This window comes from Patella vulgata, chromosome 7, assembly GCF_932274485.2.
Source record: "Patella vulgata chromosome 7, xgPatVulg1.2, whole genome shotgun sequence".
In the NCBI taxonomy this organism is placed as follows: Eukaryota; Metazoa; Mollusca; class Gastropoda; family Patellidae; genus Patella; species Patella vulgata.
The window spans coordinates 67,464,926-67,487,019 of NC_065885.2; the positions used below are offsets into that span (position 1 = coordinate 67,464,926).

At 36.2% G+C, this 22,094-nt stretch overlaps 1 protein-coding gene across 4 annotated transcripts; it reads right to left on the bottom strand.

Moving 5' to 3' along the window:
* Positions 1-418: 418 nt before the first annotated feature.
* LOC130013686 (eukaryotic translation initiation factor 4 gamma 1-like) lies at positions 419-20,205 on the bottom strand. 4 transcript variants are annotated; one of them, XM_056102587.1, is made up of 13 exons: positions 19,965-20,205; positions 18,759-18,795; positions 15,638-15,765; positions 14,700-14,792; positions 13,470-13,530; positions 9,769-9,881; positions 9,337-9,474; positions 7,643-7,705; positions 6,162-6,302; positions 4,854-4,933; positions 4,411-4,567; positions 4,069-4,173; positions 419-3,844 (listed from the first exon to the last, which is right to left on the bottom strand). In XM_056102587.1, the coding sequence occupies exons 1-13, from the start codon at positions 20,046-20,048 to the stop codon at positions 3,722-3,724; spliced, it is 1,323 nt and encodes a 440-aa protein (XP_055958562.1). In that variant the 5' UTR covers positions 20,049-20,205; the 3' UTR covers positions 419-3,721. The 4 variants fall into 4 exon arrangements, with proteins under 4 accessions (XP_055958562.1, XP_055958561.1, XP_055958564.1 ...); XM_056102586.1 differs by having other exon boundaries at positions 18,753-18,795; XM_056102589.1 differs by lacking the exon at positions 19,965-20,205 and having other exon boundaries at positions 18,753-19,272.
* Between the last annotated feature and the right edge of the window lie 1,889 nt (positions 20,206-22,094).

A 22,094-nucleotide genomic window follows, 5' to 3' on the forward strand; every position in this document is an offset into this window, starting at 1 on the left:
TAACTAATATAGTGAGAAGTGCTAGTTCTTTATCTAATCTCCCATACTGCCCCTTTAACTCTGCGTTATCTAAACCTTTCAATAACGTCGTGACTCTACTAGCAACATCACATCGTACAACCTTGACAGGAGACTCATTCTGTTACTGTTGATGGACTTCCGTTTCGTTGTCTGGCAACCCATATTTCTCCTAATCTCATCAATTCTGTATTTGTAGCCACGAAAAACAAAAGAAATGGAAAGTAGACTTTCCTTAAAACCACCAAGTCTACCAAGACTCGATCTAGATGGTTCAAGAGAAACATGGGAACAATTTGAGCAGGAATTCGACCAGTATCTGGTGGATAGTGGACTAGAGTCTATGGACGATACTATCAAGTTCCCATTGTTACGTCAATGTATTGGAAAAGAGAATATGCATATTTATGATTCGTTTTATTTTGAGAAAGAAGATGATCGGTATATATTATATGAATTAAAGAAAAAAATCAGTACTTATTGTAAACGTCGAATAGGAGATGGTGTGAAGAAAATGTAATTTAGCAAATTGTTGAAATAAAATTATACCATATGATAGTCCCGAAAGACATAACTTATTGATCTGCCTGTATTAGATCAATAATACAGGTAAATCAATAGTACAGATAGATCAATAATCCAGATAGATCAATAATACAGATAAATCAATAGGACAGGTAGATCAATAGGACAGATAGATCAATATTACAGGTAGATCAATAATACAGATAAATCAATAGGACAGGTAGATCAATAGGACAGATAGATCAATATTACAGGTAGATCAATAATACAGATAAATCAATAGGACAGGTAGATCAATAGGACAGATAGGTCAATATTACAGGTAGATCAATAATACAGGTAGATCAATAGTAGGTGTAGATTAATAATACAGGTAGATTAATATTACGGGTAGATAAATAATACGAGTAGACCAATAATACAGGTAAATTGATCAATACAGGTAGATCAATAATACAGATAGATCAATAATACGGTTAGATCAATAATTCAGGTAAATCAATAATACAGGTAAATCAATAGTATGGGTAGATCTATAGTACAGGTAAATCATTACATTATAATACGGTAAAAATTATGACCTCTATAGGGTCCACTAGCTAAAAACGTGATTTTTCGTACAATCAGGGGCCATAATTCAGGAAGTTACGGTCCGATATGCACGAATATCGAAAGGAACCGAGATCTTTGGGTTATAAACTTACATTTCAAGTTTCAACAAAATCGGATAAAAATTGTGACCCCTATAGGGTCCACAACCTTGATATACCATATTCAAATTACGCCATTTGGGAACGAACGGCGGCCATTTTGTCTGTCAATTTTGGGCCAATTTTCACGAAATTCGAACTCAGTCATCCTTAGGGTGTAACGGTGATATAATAGAACGGTTTTTTAAATCGGATAAAAGTTATGACTTCTATAGGGTCCACAAGCTAAAAACGTGATTTTTCGTACAATCAGGGGCCATAATTCAGGAAGTTACTGTCCGATATGCGCGAATATCGAAAGGAACTGAGATCTTTGGGTTATAAACTTACATTCCAAGTTTCAACAAAATCGGATCAAAATTGTGACCTCTATAGGGTCCACAAGCTAAAAACGTGATTTTTCGTACAAACAGGGGCCATAATCCATGAGATTTCGATCCGATACATGCCAATATCAAAAGCAGTCGAGATCTTTTGGGGGTACACCTATATTTCAAGTTTCGTCGAAATCGGATAAGAATTGTGACCTGTAGAGAGTCCACAAACAATTGTGGACGGACGGACGGACAGGGGCGACGGCATAATACGTCCACATGAAAATGTGGGCGTATAAAAATGTGGCAGATTGTAAGCAGAGGGGGGAAATAGTTGTGTTGACGTTGTGTATTCATTCATTCGTCTGCTAATGCCAGACTACGGCAAGTTCAGTCATGTGAAAGTGACCGTTTAACTTGCCGTCAGAAGGTAAATATACCGATAATCGATATTTGAATTTGATTATATCGATATTTTTGCACAGCCTTATTCGTCAGCTATATAGTACGCTGATATATCTTCCATGTAAATTTGTTAGTTTATGTCCAACTAAAATATTATGCTGATTTAATGTTTAGATATTTCAAATATATTTTGTTTTAAAATAGTAATGTATAAACTAGATACTCGTATTAGGTATAATCGATACAATAATTATACCATTGTACGAAGTATTAATGATCGTTCACATTCGATAAAATAACCTTTCGTGTTCATATCGAATGTGAGGAACAAATAACTTACGAGTTCACGTTCAGATCTCTAGTAATATAGTTACGTCATAACCATCATTAATAATTAGAAATCATCTCAAACTTTTTAATTATCACGCATCAGCGTTCTAGAATTATTATTTGCATAATTAGTTATACTGACACATGATGTCATATTTATTATTATTATTATTATTATTATTATTACAGCATGTTTATAGTGCACCATTTCATATAACATGTTCAGAGGCACTTTACAAAGTGAAAATGTAAATCACACATAAACAACAAGATTATGGGCATGTTAACGATTGTATACAGAGTCAGTTAAAAGCCTGATTAAATAAATGTGTTTTAAGTTGTTTTTTAAAAGAATATAGAGATGTACAACATCTTAAACTAAATGGTAGATTATTCCATAAAACAGGTGCTTGATAACTAAAAAAGCGCTGACCATAGGAGACTAGTTGAACAGTTTTGGGCTTTAAAAGTAGTTTATCTGACGTACGTAATGTTCGGCCAGGTGTATAAAGTTCTAAAAGATCTGAGAGGTAAACAGGAGCTAAATTATTTAAACATTTAAAAGTAAGTAATAAAATCTTAAAATCAAATCGATATTTAACAGGTAACCAGTGTAAATTATATAAAACAGGAGTTATGTGGTCACATTTCTTAGTTAAAGTAACAAGTCTAGCCGCAGTATTCTGTACTTTTTGTAATTTATCTATAAGCTTTAAAGGTAAACCAACTAAAAGTGAATTAAAGTTATCTAATCGAGAAGTGACCAGAGAATTAACAAGTGACTTAGTGGCCTCTACAGTTACACATTTACGTATTTTACCTATATTTCTAATATTAAAATAGCACAATTTACAAATATTATTTACTTGAGCTCCCATAAGCATAAAACTATCAAAGATAGCGCCAATATTACGAGCAGAATAAGATGAACATATATCACAATTACCAATTACAACAGGGGGGTTATCTTGTGCAGATTTACTTAATTGATGCCTTGAGCCTAATAACAAATATTCGGTTTTATCATCATTCAATTTTAGAAAGTTCTTTGACATCCATTTTCTAATTTCACTAATACAGTTCTCAAGTTGCAATTTTGATATTATTGCATATTTATATTATTGCATATTTTCATAACTGCATAATAACTATATATTGTACTTGATCATCATTATCTCTTGAAGACATTAAAGACATTATGTATTAACAACCTCTTCTTATTATTAGGTAACATTGTGAGAACTAGTGACAAATAACCCAAGGGTTGCGTCACATTCCCAAGACAGAATAAGGGCACGTTCTCAATAGCAAGAACTGTCGGCTCCGTTTCTAAATCTTTGTCTATTTTTGAACTATTATAGCGAGAACTGTCAGCTCTATATCTTAACCATGCATAGTTCATCTTCACGGCCGTTTATTTCAACATTGAGAGGGATTCTGAGATTCAAGGAAATTTGTCTGTTCACTTTCTTTCGCATCTTCTTTATGAATCTGATCGATAGTTTTAGGATTATTATCTTCTCTTCTTGGCACCCAGTTACACTACAATATAAATATATTGTTCATCAATGAACATGAAATAATTTAATATATAAACGTGAAATAATTTAATATATAAACATGAAATAATTTAATATATAAACATGAAATAATTTAATATATAAACATGAAATAATTTACTATATAAACATGAAATAATTTAATATATAAACATTGTCTTTAAGCAAGTTATAACTATAGAAATAGTTAAATCACAAAAAACGCACCGATCGTAAATCTATAACATCTTGTAGCATAAATCGTACTCTTGAAGATGTTTTCTTTTCTGTAACGATTTCCTGTATTTCTTGGAAGTACTGATCTATTTCAGACTGAAAGATAAAGAATATAGTGAAGATAAAAACAAACAAAATGTCGTCCACAGGCCGACTTATGTCAAGCCAACAGTAAAGTGTGTCTGAGAATAGTAACCCCTTGTTTCTGGAGGAAATCTACCTGCATGATGGCCGAAATCATTTATCCCCCTGCCAGCATGAAATTCAAATATGGTTAAGATAGTTTTGTCTCAATTTTTATAACTCATCAACATCAAGTGTATTAAGTCTTACCTTGGTCGTTACTGTATCCAATTCTTTTCCTATTATGGTTAATAATATGCTTAAACATTCTAAATTTATCTCATCTTTCGACTGTAATAATTTAGATACACAATCACGAACAGCTGTCTTTGTGAACATTGTTAATTGAAATAATTCTCCGAGAAATCTGTAAATAAAAGATATCAATGAGGAGGAATACATCTGTCATCATTAAATATAAGACAGGGATAACTTTAGTCATCATTTTACCTGAATTCCATCCATAAAAGAGTTACATTACAAAAAGCGAAGTCTTTTGGTCATGTTTTTTTAATTTAAAAATTACTTTTTTTGATTGTAATGATAATACATCGAGTCCTAACAAGAAATGAGATGTAATAGTGATTAATGGCAAGTCAGCACCAAGCAGGTTATAACTGTGACAATTTGTACAACAAAGCTAGACTACTTACCTGATGTTTGCTATAGATCTTCTCCTGGCTGTTGTTACAGCAATCTCCATTTCTTCCTGTAATTGTTTCTTCACATCTTCCTGGAAATCAGAAACAAACAAACCATGGTAAATTTACAGGAATCAGGTCCTGAACGACTATATGAGGGAAACAGTCGAAGAATCTAATTTAAGAGCTTCATGAGAAAATCTAGGATGGCTACCAACAAGTTATGTCTAGGTTTTCCACATGGAGGGGCACCTTGATAACTAAGGCGCTGGTACACTAATTGTGAAGCTCCAAGTTTCAGCCTGGTGTTGGCTTAGGAAGTTCTACGGATGCAGTGATGCAGTACAAGGGGCCTGGCAATGAACAGCGTCTAGTTAGTTGGATGGTACGAAAAAAAACTTGGTTTACAAAACAACCACTGGTAGTTGGCAATCTGATTAAAACATAGATTCTATTTCGTTTCGTTTTTTACAGTTCAAAATTTCGTTTTACTTGTCTTTACTACACTAGGATCTGGAAGAGTTATTATATAACGCCTGTTATACTTGAAGGGTTGGATTAGCCAATAGAACGAGCTTTACGCGTGTGGTGCACAGAACTGTGGGTAACACACTAATGTTGACTGGTTAATCAAATGTCTGACGTCATAGGGTAAAAATCCGCTCGTATAGCCTCCGACGCCAGTTATCGCTACAACCGGTCTGATCTGCATGTACTGTAGGCCATGGAAAGTATAAAAAAAGAAACAAACTATAGATGTGTATTTTAATCAGTCTAACTGTTTGGCATATACCCGTCTTTACTGAATTTCATAAGTGAACGATAGTTTAAAGGAGCTAAATCGCTCAAATTTGGGACCTAGAAATTGACTCAAGTGGGTCGCAACGCATATAATACTGTAATATGAATGTATATAAACTGATTTACATTTTATGGTTTCCGTTTTTACTCTAATTTCAAATCAGTTCTGTTCCGCCAAATAAGCCAACAGTCTCAATCAAATGCAAATTTCTACCATCTGGCTATTCCAGTCTACATACGCCGTTTGATTTGGTGCAATGTTTCTAGCCTCGCTCCCCGAGTCTCTTGCTAGAACTGGGGCTGAAACGCATTATGGTACACGATTCGTGTACCAATGGTAAAATGTTTATTTTGTCTTAAATATTGGATATCAGAAGCCCATCCTTTTCCGGTAAGATCACAGCATCAATGTTGATTTAAATTGACAAATAATTCGTGTTTTCAAAGTTGAAGACTTTGATGATATTGATTTAGAGACTTAGCTACTTTAAAGTAGACTTCAGTCCACACTATACTCACTGAGTCGCCTTCATCTATTTTCTTCTGTCCAGTTTCTAAATCTAAATCTTTATCTTTCTCAAATTCTCTCTGACATTTAGTTAATAAAATAACCCGGCAATCTATTTTCTCACCTGGTTTGCTATCTGACGGAACCTTTACCTGTAAATGAATTAAAATGAAATGGGGTATAACGTCCTACTGTTCTGCTCCGCACTGGGCTAATGAAGACGGGCATACGCCATACAGTGTGCTATGAGGGAAATTTTGCCCGAACAGCGGGTATACGGCCTACTCTTATATCGAATTCCAACTGTCAAGGGATCTTTTACGTGCACGCCAATGTGTACACGGGACCTCGTTTTTTCGTCCCATATTTTACCCGTCTTCCGAGTTGATTTCAACCACATAACGTTCAATGTATTTAAATATGTAACAAAGAAATTAAAATAATTTTCGATGAAGTACTAGTTAACAACACTTCAAGTTGCTTGTTATTTCTACAGACTTGACATGACCTTTCAGAAAGATCATCACAAATTATACTACCACCATGCCACAACTATAGCCTTTCACATTGAGCGTTAAATTCAAATTACCGACATATAGGGCATTAGATCTACGGAAACAAGGCTTTAATGGTGGATACTCATAAGGCCTGTCATTGAGTCAACTAGCGTGGTTTCGAATCCCCGTTGTACGTGGCAAGGAGTAGGGCCACCTGTAAAACCGTGTGGGTTTTCTCCGGGTCCTCCGGTTCCCTCCCACTGCTAAAGACCCCTACTCGCAAGCGAATTATTAAAATAAAATTAAAAACCATATGTTAGTCCCCAAATGACCTCGTTTGTGTCAGTGGAGGTTAAACCCCATTTCTTTCTCTCTCTCTCTCCCTCTTAAACGCATCTCTCTCTCGATTGGTAGACGTCGAATACAAATACAAAATTATAGCTAGAAATAAATCAGTCTGCTGCAAGTCGATCTAATAGTTTGCAGGGGGTTTTATTTGGTCAACTACCAGCGCAAACCTCTGACATAAATTAGATTCGCATCCCTGAGCCCCCACCCTCGCACACACGCGTTATCGTCCATTCGTCCCGTTCATGGCAAAAGCGTTTTATAGCTGAGGCGCTCAAGGCGCCAGTCTACCTCGCGAAAAAAATCAAAGAAGTTGAAAAAATAAAACAGGAGAAAAATGCTAAAATCGATGAGAAAAATGAAAATGTACCCTAGTTAGGGAGGGCCCTAAAGGCAGACAAAAGGGGCCCACGTCTGACAAAAGGGTCCCTCTAGCCAAGGAAAAGCCCCCCCCCCGGGTGAATGAGGGCCCTCAAAATTGTATAGCCTCAACCATGATAAACCTTAAAACGCCCCTGATTCATGGTCCTCTCGTTTATAACAGATCCAACATTAAATATTTAAAGTTTTAACTGTTTTCTTCCATATTAGCAAGATGAAGATGAGATGTTTATTAGAGGAGAAAGTTTTTGATTTGATGTACGTACGTGCTGCATAAGATCTCTACACAAGTTAGCATAGGCTACACTGAACGCTGGTTCACTCACAGCCTATAAAATATAAATAAAGTAAGTAAGTAAGTAAATTTATTGCATAAAAACGCCCACGAGGAGCAGCATACAATTACAAAAAATTACATTCATACAAAACAACAATTATACATATAATAAACGAACGTATAAGACAGGGATAACTTTACTTATCATTTTGCCGTAATTCCATTTGACTTATAAATCATTTTAACACCTATAAATCACATTCCTCGTCATCACCAATTTATCAAACTGGACACCCAGGAATATAAATAGTCAATGTCTCAAAATAAGTGCAGTCAGTCTCAGAATAATGCATTGATGACTAAATGAATTAATGAGGTAAATAAACAACGTCAAAATAGAAGGGAAAAACCCAAATAATTAAGATAAGAATGGATGTGATTGCTTTGATTGTATATCACAATACATGCTAGGTTTTCAAAGCTCAAATTAGTAAAAACGGTTATCATGCGTTCGGTAATGACACGAGAACTCCTTAATGAACTATTGACTCTTGCGTGTGACCATGACCTGATGGACACGATCGATCGTGACAAAATCGTCGATCGGTAGTCAAACTTGAAAAACCGCGTACGCTTAATGAAAATATGAGGACATAGTCATATCTTTGCTAATTTATGTATATTCACAACGAAGATATAGGTCCGTGTAAATGATGTAATTATTGTCACTTTCATAAGTTGTCACAGATTCACAGTAGTTTGTACATTCTTGTATAAATAACATGAATTCCCATGTGTAGTGCTAAATTTTAGTCATGTTATAAGTGTTTTCTGACCATCAGGTTTCCGTTAAATTCAGGGACTCGAGATATAAACATTTCTCAGGGGATGCCTGACGCCGAACCCATCAAATCATGACAAAACGTGCTCAAAGGAAGGCCTTAGAACGATCCACTGTGGCTGGAGCAAGACGGAAGATGTCAGTAGTGGAACCATTTGTAATGGTTTTTTCCATGAGCAGAATGATATGTATAGTCACCTTTCCTAATATAGTTTACAGACAGGGTTGTTACATGTCAGCTCTTGGACAAGAGAGCGAGAGAGAGATGGGGTTTAGCGTCCACTCGACACAAACTAGGTCATTTCGGGACTAACATATGGTTTTATTTTATTTCAATAATTCGCTTGCGGGTAGGGGTCTTTAGAACACCATCTCCCTTCTCTTCAAAATTAGGAGAGAGAGAGAGAGAGAGAGAGAGAGAGAGAGATGGGGTTTAGCGTCCACTCGACACAAACTAGGTCATTTCGGGACTAACATATGGTTTAATTTTATTTCAATAATTCGCTTGCGCGTAGGCGTCTTTAGCAGTGGGAGGAAACCTGAGTGCCCGGAGGAAACCCAAGAGGTTGAGAAGGCGCCCCTATCTCCATGCCACATACGCTCACACCAGGGACATTGGACAAGAACATTCTATGGCGGAGACCGGGTTTCTGTCATATCGAATTTCATGGAATAGAAAATGAAAATCTGTAGCAAACAACCTTGTAAAGGTTTTAAATATTCTTGTTTGGTCCATGGCTGACCATTTTATTCGATAGTTCCTCCGTCCTACCTTGTAACTACTTTTGTCGCAATGCAAACTCCTCCACCCACTGAATAAAAATTTCTAGTAAAATTCTCACCTTTTCAAATATTAAATCTGTGACACCTTTTAATCTTGTTTCTGTGTCGATATTTAATTCTTGAACTTCTTTTGATAAAGTTTTGAAATTCCCCGGAGTTAATTCATTCAAAATACCGTTAACGTGTTTGTAGATTTCCTGAAATGAAAACAAAATGCAAGATTAGACAAACTCCATGTTATGGCAAGATTATGGATTCTATGGGAGCCCCGTCAACATGGCACAATAAATAAAACTAAATCATTATTGGAATATCAGTAACGAGGAATTCGTCTGTCATAATTAGATATAAAACAGGGATAACTGTATTCATCATTTTCTCCTTTTTTTCGAACCAAATTTTTTTTATATTGTTGCTTTTCTCTTTCATTTGACACCCCCCCCCCCACCCAAACAGACGAAATCTCGATTAAATAAACATCAAATTATTACCTTGGTAGTTTTCGTGTTTGACAGATCCATGTTACAGACAGGTTTAGAAGTGACAGTATTCAACTCATAACCAAAATGATGAATATTCTGTTGTGGACCTCCTCTATTTGGGGCTGCAAATAAATATAGTAATCAACTCTCTAGAGCGAAATTTTGACCGGCACACTTAAGAAAATACGAAAACCCACGTAATCCCAATTGTCCATTCACTGGTGTCTACTGGTAAATGGCCGTGCTTTTCTTTATTTAATTTGAGTCATTCTATGTATCTATGACTAGTCTGTGTCTACGCATACAACTATTCTAGTTCTATTGTCCACGGTTGTATGTTGTCTATGAGTTGCCATGTTTTTATTTTGCAAATTCAACTATTTTTCATATATATTATGTCATGTGTGCCGCTATTTTTTCATGTGTTACAAGGTGTGCCACTGGCCAATAAAGGTTGAGAACCACTGCTCTAGAGGATCAGATACAAGTGGATCAGAATACCCACGAGATTACAAAAAACAACAACATTCTGTGCATCATCTTGCTAAAAGTTTATTGGGCTGCGTATGTGTAACAAATGCTAATAGTATTAAATTAACTTATTTTAAAGGTGGTACATGCATTGATAAAGAAATTGAGTTTGCCACTTGGAACTAAAGGCATCCAATCGTAGCTAAAAAAAAAAGAACATCAGTATCTCTCAACGTTTTTAGTTACGTTCTCGTAGCTAGTGTTACATTAGACCCGTTATTTTTGTGAAAATGTTCTTTGTGAATAAATCAATCATTAACTATTAATTCAAACGGGTTCTCCACAAATGTTGTTGCGCGATGTCGTAAGTATTATTATAGTATTCAAACGTAAACCGCAAGCGTTTTCATTTTACAATTATATTTCTGTGATATATGGTCTCATTCTCTGATGATGTGTCCGAAAAAAGGAAAAAAAATGCCAAGGGATCTTTTATGTGCACGCCAATGTGTACACAGGACCTCGGTTTTTCGTCCCATTCGAACGACTAGACAGCTGTCCTTGTCAGGCCCTCCATCCTGCATCACTGACATGGGGAAACCACGCCGGAAAATCTTGATGAACACCCGACCTCCAGGGTAGCGAGTCAGCGTCTTACCCACTTAGCCACATGATCCCCAGATACAGGATAAATATCATTGCATTAGATGTAAGGTAGGAGTATAATCTCCAACCCCTAATCGCAAATCTAAATCCCTAATTGGAATTTCTCCTATATTGACACAGGGGAATCACTTAATCACAAAAATTTGTACGAAAATGGAATCAGCTACCTCGAAAACATGTTTTGTATGGTGGCCCATGGTCGCAATAGCGTTTTTTGGGTTATTTTTGGTATTTCATTTAAAATAATAAAAATATAAGTACAAAAAAAAAAAAACATTTTTTTTTTTTACAAAATAAAAAAAAATAATCTTCTAAAATTGAAAAAAAAAATCTTTTTAAAAAATTGAAAAAAAAAAAATCTTTTTAAAATTGAAAAAAAAAAATCTTTTTAAAATAATAAAAAAAAAAATCTCTATATAAAAAAAAAATAATAAAATATATTTTAAAAAAAATAAAAAAGAAATAAAATTAAAAAAAAAACTTAAATGAAAAAAAAAAAAATTGAAAAAGAAAAGATAAAAAATAATTCCCGACGTGGCCCATCGTCGCAATAGTGTCTTGAGTATCCAGAACCAGTATACAGCTATCATTAGACTAGAGCGACCAGAAACATTTTGTGGCCCATTGTTGCAGTAGTATCTCGATTATTATGTGTGGGATCTATGAAGAACGTATAAACTCGAACGACAAGAAACGAGTCTGTAGTTATCTCACCTCAACATAATTGTAGATACTTCAATTTTGAATAGCTAAGCACTAAAATAAATCTAATATTATCTATTATCCAATCAAATACTAAAATTTGAATTTTATCTTAGTAAAACAGGCCCCAGACGAAGTCCACGTAGGCTATCATGCTCTATTTTGTCTTTGAAATTGATGTTGTCCGCCATCGCACTTTCGCACCTCTTACCTGTTCCTGTGGTCGTAGCGGGGGACTAGCGATGACCTCAGGGAGAGCAGGGGTTTCACAAAAACAGAAGCTAAAATCACTAACATAGATTTTAAAATCAAAGTGAAATATTAAATTTATGTGTTTCACGAAGATCGATTGTAACTTAAAATTTAATTTGAATAGATTTTAGTTAAAAATACTTGTGCCTTGATGTGAGGTAACTGTAGACTGGTTTTTTGTCGCTCGAGTCTATACCATACGTTCTTCATAGATCCCACACAGGATAATCTGAACGACAGATCCACGATGTTTGACAGGTCACCCTACTCCTTGTCACGTACAACCGGGGATTCGAAATCACGCCAGTTGACTCAATGACGGGCTTTATGATCATTGATATGACAGGCTTTATGATACAGCGCGCACGTGCTAACCATTCGCCCCCCCCCCCCGGCTACTTAGTAGTAGTAGGCCTATACTTCGAGGATTAGTTTCAAAGTTGTTAACTACTTTTGAAATTCGACCTCAGGGAGACCAAGTGTTTTAAAAACATTACATAAGCCTTTAGAGGGAGAATAGGCCTTGCGCACTAGTAGGCCGAATGGTGTCATTAAAGTCAATGAGTTGAATGACTTCAAACGTCATTATGTATGTAGGCCTAGTTCTAGTTAGACTGGATAAACTAGTCTAAATGACGCACGGCTTCTATAGTCTATTAATTATACATTTCTATTGACTTGAATATGTATAAACACATATATCCAAGTCCATAGACGTCATGGGTGGAAAAATTGTGTTTCACGTGTTGATGTCTGTTTACCTTTTTCCTTTCGGAAGGGGAGATAACTACAAACTCGTTTCTTGTCGCTCGAGTTATGCCACATAGGATACTCGAAACACTATAGCAACAATGGGCCACGAGGTATTTCTGGTCACTCGAGTCGAATGATAGCTGTCGTAGGCTGATTTTATACTGAGTCTGGATAATCAAGACACTATTACGACGATGGGCCACGTGCAGAATTCTTTTTTTGATTTTTTCTATTTGACTTATTTTTTTTTTTAATTAAAATGTTATTTTTTTTATAGATTTTTTTAATCTGAAATATTTTATTAATTTTTTTATATAGATTTTTTTTATTTTAAAAAGATTTTTTTTTTTCTTAAATTTTAAAAAGATTTTTTTTTCTTTTTAATTTAAAAAGATTTTTTTTTTCTTAAATTTTAAAAAGATTTATTTTTCTTAACTTTTAAAAAGATTTATTTTTTATTTTGTAAAACAAAAGAAAAAAATTTTTTTCTTTTTTTTTACTTTTATTTTTTATGATTTTAAATGAAATACAAAAAATAACCCCAAAAACGCTATTGCGACCATGGGCCACCATAGTTTTGACAACAAAATTTTCCCGCCAAAACTGACGGCCGTCTTGAATGACCACCCACCCCCCCCAATATTAACTCAGCGGTGTCACTAATCACGAACATGTGTATGGAATTGGATTCAATTACCCCGAAAACGTATATTTTGATACTTTGATAAATTAGTGGAAATTAAAATTTACAAGGCAAAACCAGCAGCCATTATGGATTGTGGCCAATTTGACCCATTTGGACACGGATAAATCGTAGTCGGCATTTCTATACACCAGCCATGTAATAAAATAATACATTAACTTACGCCCTCCATAAAGATATTGTCCACCATAATAGCTCTGTTTATTGGAAATTTGAGGTGCATTCTGTGATAGAAGATAAGTTCAAGCACATTATAACAAAAATTGGAGAATCACGGCTTTAATAATTTTCTTGGGTCCTTGCACAGGCACTTGAAGGGATTAAAATATTTAACCCATTCAAGTGCCTGTGGGTCCTTGTTGACTATCACTATTTTCGGTCTTTCATCTGAAGCCAGATTGAAAATATAATTTGTATGATATAACCATTCGGTTATAGCAATTAAAGATTTGACCACAGCTTTCTGAACTTCCTTTATCTTGCAGTCCGCTGATCGACATTCATCGCTGACTGATCCCCCATCATCCTGTACTCATTTCGATATTCTAACAATATATAGACTATAGATAACCATGGTAACTACTAGAATCAACCTATATACAGATAACCATGGTAACTACTAGAATCAACCTATACATAGATAACCATGGTAACTACTAGAATCAACCTATATATAGATAACCATGGTAACTACTAGAATCAACCTATATATAGATAACCATGGTAACTACTAGAATCAACCTATATATAGATAACCATGGTAACTACTAGAATCAACTTACATATAGATCACCATGGTAACTACTAGAATCAACCTATACATAGATAACCATGGTAACTACTAGAATCAACTTACATATAGATCACCATGGTAACTACTAGAATCAACCTATATATAGATCACCATGGTAACTACTAGAATCAACTTGCATATAAATCACCATGGTAACTACTAGAATCAATCTATACATAGATAACCATGGTAACTACTAGAATCAACTTACATATAGATCACCATGGTAACTACTAGAATCAACCTGTATATAGATCACCATGGTAACTACTAGAATCAACCTATACATAGATAACCATGGTAACTACTAGAATCAACTTACATATAGATCACCATGGTAACTACTAGAATCAACTTACATATAGATCACCATGGTAACTACTAGAATCAACTTATATACAGATAACCATGGTAACTACTACGTTAAACTTGTTCAAGCATTACCTTTAGTGATGTCATAAATGATACAAGACCTATTAGTACAATATTTTTTAATAAATTGATAAAATTTCAACTCTAAACATTCTTGCCTCAAAATCCTGATCTATAAATCATCATCATTTGTAGTATAGAAGCAAAAGCATGTTGAAAGATACTTACCCATTCAGGCCTTGTTTGGAGGACGAAATCTGGGGAAAACTCTAATACAGTATTACCCATTTTAATCCTTTCTGCAGACGACATTATAGCAGGCTAAAATGGAAAAGGCTTCATTATATGTCGGACCATTTTTATCACGTGTAAAGGGATGTGTTATCGATCGCAGTTTACAGATTCACGATCTATCCAATACCTCCATCATCAGACAAATCTACACGACAACCGATATAATAATTTATACAAATAATAAAATAATATATACAATTAATAAAATGATATATACAAATAATAAAATAATATATACAAATAATAAAATAATATATACAAATAATAAAATGATACATACAAATAATAAAATGATATATACAAATAATAAGAATTTCTCCCCGCAATGATCTCAAATGCCAGGATATTGAATTAATTTTTCAAAATTTTCTCAAATTACTCAGTGTTATAGGCACAATCATTAATATGCCATAAACTATACGTGAACTAAAATAACAACTATATAATTATACAATACTATCTATGTTCTACCGGGACGCTTAATGTTATAGCCAGTATTTTGTTTACATTCATTGTGAGGTGGGATTGTGGATGGCGCCCTAAATTTGAAACCGTCCCTACCCCACCCCAATATTCCCTAGAAAACTGGCACGTGGTGCTCGGCTCCTGATTGCTTCACTCGCATTGACGGGGAGGGGGGGGTGGGGGGGAGGGGGGTGGGGGTATTATGTGCATCAGTCGGTCGCATTTTGGCTAAATACCCCCCCCCCCCAAACGAAATCGTTATGTACGCCCCTCCCCCTTCCTTCTGGTCAGGCTTATGTAGCTTATATAGCTTTGGTAAGACTTCACCAACAACCATCATGGTTTCCACAAGGCAGATCAAAAGATAAACCAATGTTTTTAAAACCCGATTTGTAACCGGAACCCACCTTATCTAGAACGATGTCAGGTAAATTTGGTAAGCCTTTTGGTTTAGAAACACAGTTGCTACTAAATTGTAGCAAGAAATTTCTGTCGTAGATTATTCTACCCTCCTGATTTAGAGGACTCCTTTGGTCTGTCAAAAGAAAAACATAACATAACATAAAGTTTCAATTCCTCGAGGTATTCCCACGACGGCGCAGTTACAGACCCTGACCAATATTTATCCTTCCTACGAATGCGCAGATGTCGACTTGTCGGCTTTCGTTTGAAGGGAGACATGTTGTTATTAGGACCCAATTAACCGTGTTAAAGATGTTATGAATTTATGTTCACTCTGATTTTTATTCACACATTGACAACTAATGATAAATATCATCAAATCATCAAATTAGTCTTCATATATTCGCTCATTCTCAATCAGTGCCATTCTCAAAGATGTATAAAGTCCATAGTACTATTTGTTACAGATTTAACGTCCAATACATTATATACTATTCAAAAAAAGTAGGGGATATTTGATTTTTAAGTGTTATTAAAGTCACCTAATGAAACTGACGAAGAAACAAATGACAAAATGAAATGAAGTTCACATTCATCGATTTATTCCAAATGATCGTTAGACTAAGTAAGGCACAGACTGACCATTATAAGGGTAAAATGATACCCGGGGTCAAACAGCAAAGTTACCACAGCATCACAACCAGGTCAGTAACGGGTAAATCCTCCTCTGTTTGCCAAACAAGCATTGATCCGACGTGGCATACTCCTAATGAGACGTCTATGGTCATTTTGGTCCAGATTGTCCCATTCCTGTTGCAACGCAGCAGCAAATTCTTGGACATTGGCAGGACGTTGTTGACGTTGACGTAACCTCTGTCCAAGCATGTCCCAGACATGCTCGATGGGGGAGAGGTCGGGACTCAGTGCTGGCCAAGGTAATGTGGTGATGTTCTGTTGTTGGAGGTAACTTGTAACGATCCTGGCCCTGTGACATCTTGCGTTGTCATCCTGGAAGATGAAACGGCAGCCTTGACGTCGTGCGAACGGCACAACATGGACTGCCAAGATGTTGTCCCGGTAGTACTGGCCTGTAACACGCCCTGCAACAACATGTAAAGCCGTTCTTCCAGCAACAGTGATGCCTCCCCACACCATAACAGAACCACCCCCAAATCGATCATGTCTGATGACGTTAACGTCTTGGAAGCGCTCGTTTCGACGACGCCACACCCTCCTACGTCTGTCCAAAAAATCAACAGTGAACCTTGACTCATCTGAAAACATCACATTGCTCCAGCGTCGATTATCCCAGTGTTGACGATCCCTACACCAACGACGTCTTGCCTGAATGTGATGATCTCTCAAACAAGGGATCACGCGAGGACGTCGGGCGCGAAGGTGACCCCTATGCAGTCGATTCCGAATCGTCTGGCCACTCACTCTCACACCAGTGTCTGTTTGAAGACGAGCGCTGATCTGATTTGCTGTGATGACATGATTTCTCAAGGCCAAGGTACAGATAAATCGATCCTGGGCTCGAGTTGTCGCCTTTGGTCGACCTCAGCGTGGTCTGTCCTGTACAGATTGTGTATCACGGTATCTGAACCATAGCCTGCTTATGACAGACTGAGAAACATTCATCGTCCGCGCCACAACCGCCTGTGTTGTGCCGATCTGTAGCATGCCAAGGGCACGTAACCTTTCATTTTGGGTAAGCCGACGCATATCAAAATTTGTTTTCTGGTCACTAAAACAATTAAACTGCCACAATGCCACAATGACTGTAACATTCAAAGTCAGAGTCGTGCAAATCTTGGGTTGGACCCCCATGATGATCCCAAGCATCACCTGCATTCCATGCGGTAGCTATTGGTGCGTTTGGGCGTCACATGTAACTGGAAATGTTTCTTCTGTTAGGTTCTATAGTGACTTTTTTCGTAGTCATTTGCATATTTTAGTATTATGCCCCCAAAATCAAATATCCCCTACACGTGCTAACCATTCGCCCCCCCCCCCCCCCCTCCGGCTACTTAGTAGTAGTAGGCCTATACTTCGAGGATTAGTTTCAAAGTTGTTAACTACTTTTGAAATTCGACCTCAGGGAGACCAAGTGTTTTAAAAACATTACATAAGCCTTTAGAGGGAGAATAGGCCTTGCGCACTAGTAGGCCGAATGGTGTCATTAAGGTCAATGAGTTGAATGACTTCAAACGTCATTATGTATGTAGGCCTAGTTCTAGTTAGACTGGATAAACTAGTCTAAATGACGCTAGGCTTCTATAGTCTATTAATTATACATTTCTATTGACTTGAATATGTATAAACACATATGTCCAAGTCCATAGACGTCATGGGTGGAAAAATTGTGTTTCACGTGTTGATGTCTGTTTACCTTTTTCCTTTCGGAAGGGGAGATAACTACAAACTCGTTTCTTGTCGCTCGAGTTATGCCACACAGGATACTCGAGACACTATAGCAACAATGGGCCACGAGGTATTTCTGGTCACTCGAGTCGAATGATAGCTGTCGTAGGCTGATTTTATACTGAGTCTGGATAATCAAGACACTATTACGACGATGGGCCACGTGCAGAATTCTTTTTTTGATTTTTTCTATTTGACTTATTTTTTTTTTTAATTAAAACGTTATTTTTTTTTATAGATTTTTTTAATCTGAAATATTTTATGAATTTCTTTTATATAGATTTTTTTTATTTTAAAAAGATTTTTTTTTTTCTTAAATTTTAAAAAGATTTTTTTTTCTTTTTAATTTAAAAAGATTTTTTTTTTCTTTTTAATTTAAAAAGATTTTTTTTTTCTTAAATAACCCCAAAAACGCTATTGCGACCATGGGCCACCATCGTCTTGAATGACCAACCACCCCCCCCCCCCAATATTAACTCAGCGGTGTCACTAATCACGAACATGTGTATGGAATTGGATTCAATTACCCCGAAAACGTATATTTTGATACTTTGATAAATTAGTGGAAATTAAAATTTACAAGGCAAAACCAGCAGCCATTATGGATTGTGGCCAATTTGACCCATTTGGACACGGATAAATCGTAGTCGGCATTTCTATACACCAGCCATGTAATAAAATAATACATTAACTTACACCCACCATAAAGATATCGTCCACGATAACAGCTCTGTTTATTCTGTGATAGAAGATAAGTTCAAGCACATTATAACAAAAATTGGAGAATCACGGCATTAATAATTTTCTTGGGTCCTTGCACAGGCACTTGAAGGGATTAAAATATTTAACCCATTCAAGTGCCTGTGGGTCCTTGTTGACTATCACTATTTTCGGTCTTTCATCTGAAGCCAGATTGAAAATATAATTTGTATGATATAACCATTCGGTTATAGCAATTAAAGATTTGACCACAGCTTTCTGAACTTCCTTTATCTTGCAGTCCGCTGATCGACATTCATCGCTGACTGATCCCCCATCATCCTGTACTCATTTCGATATTCTAACAATATATAGACTATAGATAACCATGGTAACTACAAGAATCAACCTATATACAGATAACCATGGTAACTACTAGAATCAACCTATACATAGATAACCATGGTAACTACTAGAATCAACCTATATATAGATAACCATGGTAACTACTAGAATCAACCTATATATAGATAACCATGGTAACTACTAGAATCAACCTATATATAGATAACCATGGTAACTACTAGAATCAACTTACATATAGATCACCATGGTAACTACTAGAATCAACCTATACATAGATAACCATGGTAACTACTAGAATCAACTTACATATAGATCACCATGGTAACTACTAGAATCAACCTATATATAGATCACCATGGTAACTACTAGAATCAACTTGCATATAAATCACCATGGTAACTACTAGAATCAACCTATACATAGATAACCATGGTAACTACTAGAATCAACTTACATATAGATCACCATGGTAACTACTAGAATCAACCTGTATATAGATTACCATGGTAACTACTAGAATCAACCTATACATAGATAACCATGGTAACTACTAGAATCAACTTACATATAGATCACCATGGTAACTACTAGAATCAACTTACATATAGATCACCATGGTAACTACTAGAATCAACTTATATACAGATAACCATGGTAACTACTACATTAAACTTGTTCAAGCATTACCTTTAGTGATGTCATAAATGATACAAGACCTATTAGTACAATATTTTTTAATAAATTGATAAAATTTCAACTCTAAACATTCTTGCCTCAAAATCCTGATCTATAAATCATCATCATTTGTAGTATAGAAGCAAAAGCATGTTGAAAGATACTTACCCATTTAGGCCATGTTTGGAGGACGAAATCTGGGGAAAACTCTAATACAGTATTACCCATTTTAATCCTTTCTGCAGACGACATTATAGCAGGCTAAAATGGAAAAGGCTTCATTATATGTCGGACCATTTTTATCACGTGTAAAGGGATGTGTTATCGATCGCAGTTTACAGATTCACGATCTATCCAATACCTCCATCATCAGACAAATCTACACGACAACCGATATAATAATTTATACAAATAATAAAATAATATATACAATTAATAAAATGATATATACAAATAATAAAATAATATATACAAATAATAAAATAATATATACAAATAATAAAATGATACATACAAATAATAAAATGATACAAATAATAAAATGATACATACAAATAATAAAATGATATATACAAATAATAAGAATTTCTCCCCGCAATGACCTCAAATGCCAGGATATTGAATTAATTTTTCAAAATTTTCTCAAATTACTCAGTGTTATAGGCACAATCATTAATATGCCATAAACTATACGTGAACTAAAATAACAACTATATAATTATACAATACTATCTATGTTCTACCGGGACGCTTAATGTTCTAGCCAGTATTTTGTTTACATTCATTCTCAATCAGTGCCATTCTCAAAGATGTATAAAGTCCATAGTACTATTTGTTACAGATTTAACGTCCAATACATTATATACTATTCAAAAAAAGTAGGGGATATTTGATTTTTAAGTGTTATTAAAGTCACCTAATGAAACTGACGAAGAAACAAATGACAAAATGAAATGAAGTTCACATTCATCGATTTATTCCAAATGATCGTTAGACTAAGTAAGGCACAGACTGACCATTATAAGGGTAAAATGATACCCGGGGTCAAACAGCAAAGTTACCACAGCATCACAACCAGGTCAGTAACGGGTAAATCCTCCTCTGTTTGCCAAACAAGCATTGATCCGACGTGGCATACTCCTAATGAGACGTCTATGGTCATTTTGGTCCAGATTGTCCCATTCCTGTTGCAACGCAGCAGCAAATTCTTGGACATTGGCAGGACGTTGTTGACGTTGACGTAACCTCTGTCCAAGCATGTCCCAGACATGCTCGATGGGGGAGAGGTCGGGACTCAGTGCTGGCCAAGGTAATGTGGTGATGTTCTGTTGTTGGAGGTAACTTGTAACGATCCTGGCCCTGTGACATCTTGCGTTGTCATCCTGGAAGATGAAACGGCAGCCTTGACGTCGTGCGAACGGCACAACATGGACTGCCAAGATGTTGTCCCGGTAGTACTGGCCTGTAACACGCCCTGCAACAACATGTAAAGCCGTTCTTCCAGCAACAGTGATGCCTCCCCACACCATAACAGAACCACCCCCAAATCGATCATGTCTGATGACGTTAACGTCTTGGAAGCGCTCGTTTCGACGACGCCACACCCTCCTACGTCTGTCCAAAAAATCAACAGTGAACCTTGACTCATCTGAAAACATCACATTGCTCCAGCGTCGATTATCCCAGTGTTGACGATCCCTACACCAACGACGTCTTGCCTGAATGTGATGATCTCTCAAACAAGGGATCACGCGAGGACGTCGGGCGCGAAGGTGACCCCTATGCAGTCGATTCCGAATCGTCTGGCCACTCACTCTCACACCAGTGTCTGTTTGAAGACGAGCGCTGATCTGATTTGCTGTGATGACATGATTTCTCAAGGCCAAGGTACAGATAAATCGATCCTGGGCTCGAGTTGTCGCCTTTGGTCGACCTCAGCGTGGTCTGTCCTGTACAGATTGTGTATCACGGTATCTGAACCATAGCCTGCTTATGACAGACTGAGAAACATTCATCGTCCGCGCCACAACCGCCTGTGTTGTGCCGATCTGTAGCATGCCAAGGGCACGTAACCTTTCATTTTGGGTAAGCCGACGCATATCAAAATTTGTTTTCTGGTCACTAAAACAATTAAACTGCCACAATGCCACAATGACTGTAACATTCAAAGTCAGAGTCGTGCAAATCTTGGGTTGGACCCCCATGATGATCCCAAGCATCACCTGCATTCCATGCGGTAGCTATTGGTGCGTTTGGGCGTCACATGTAACTGGAAATGTTTCTTCTGTTAGGTTCTAT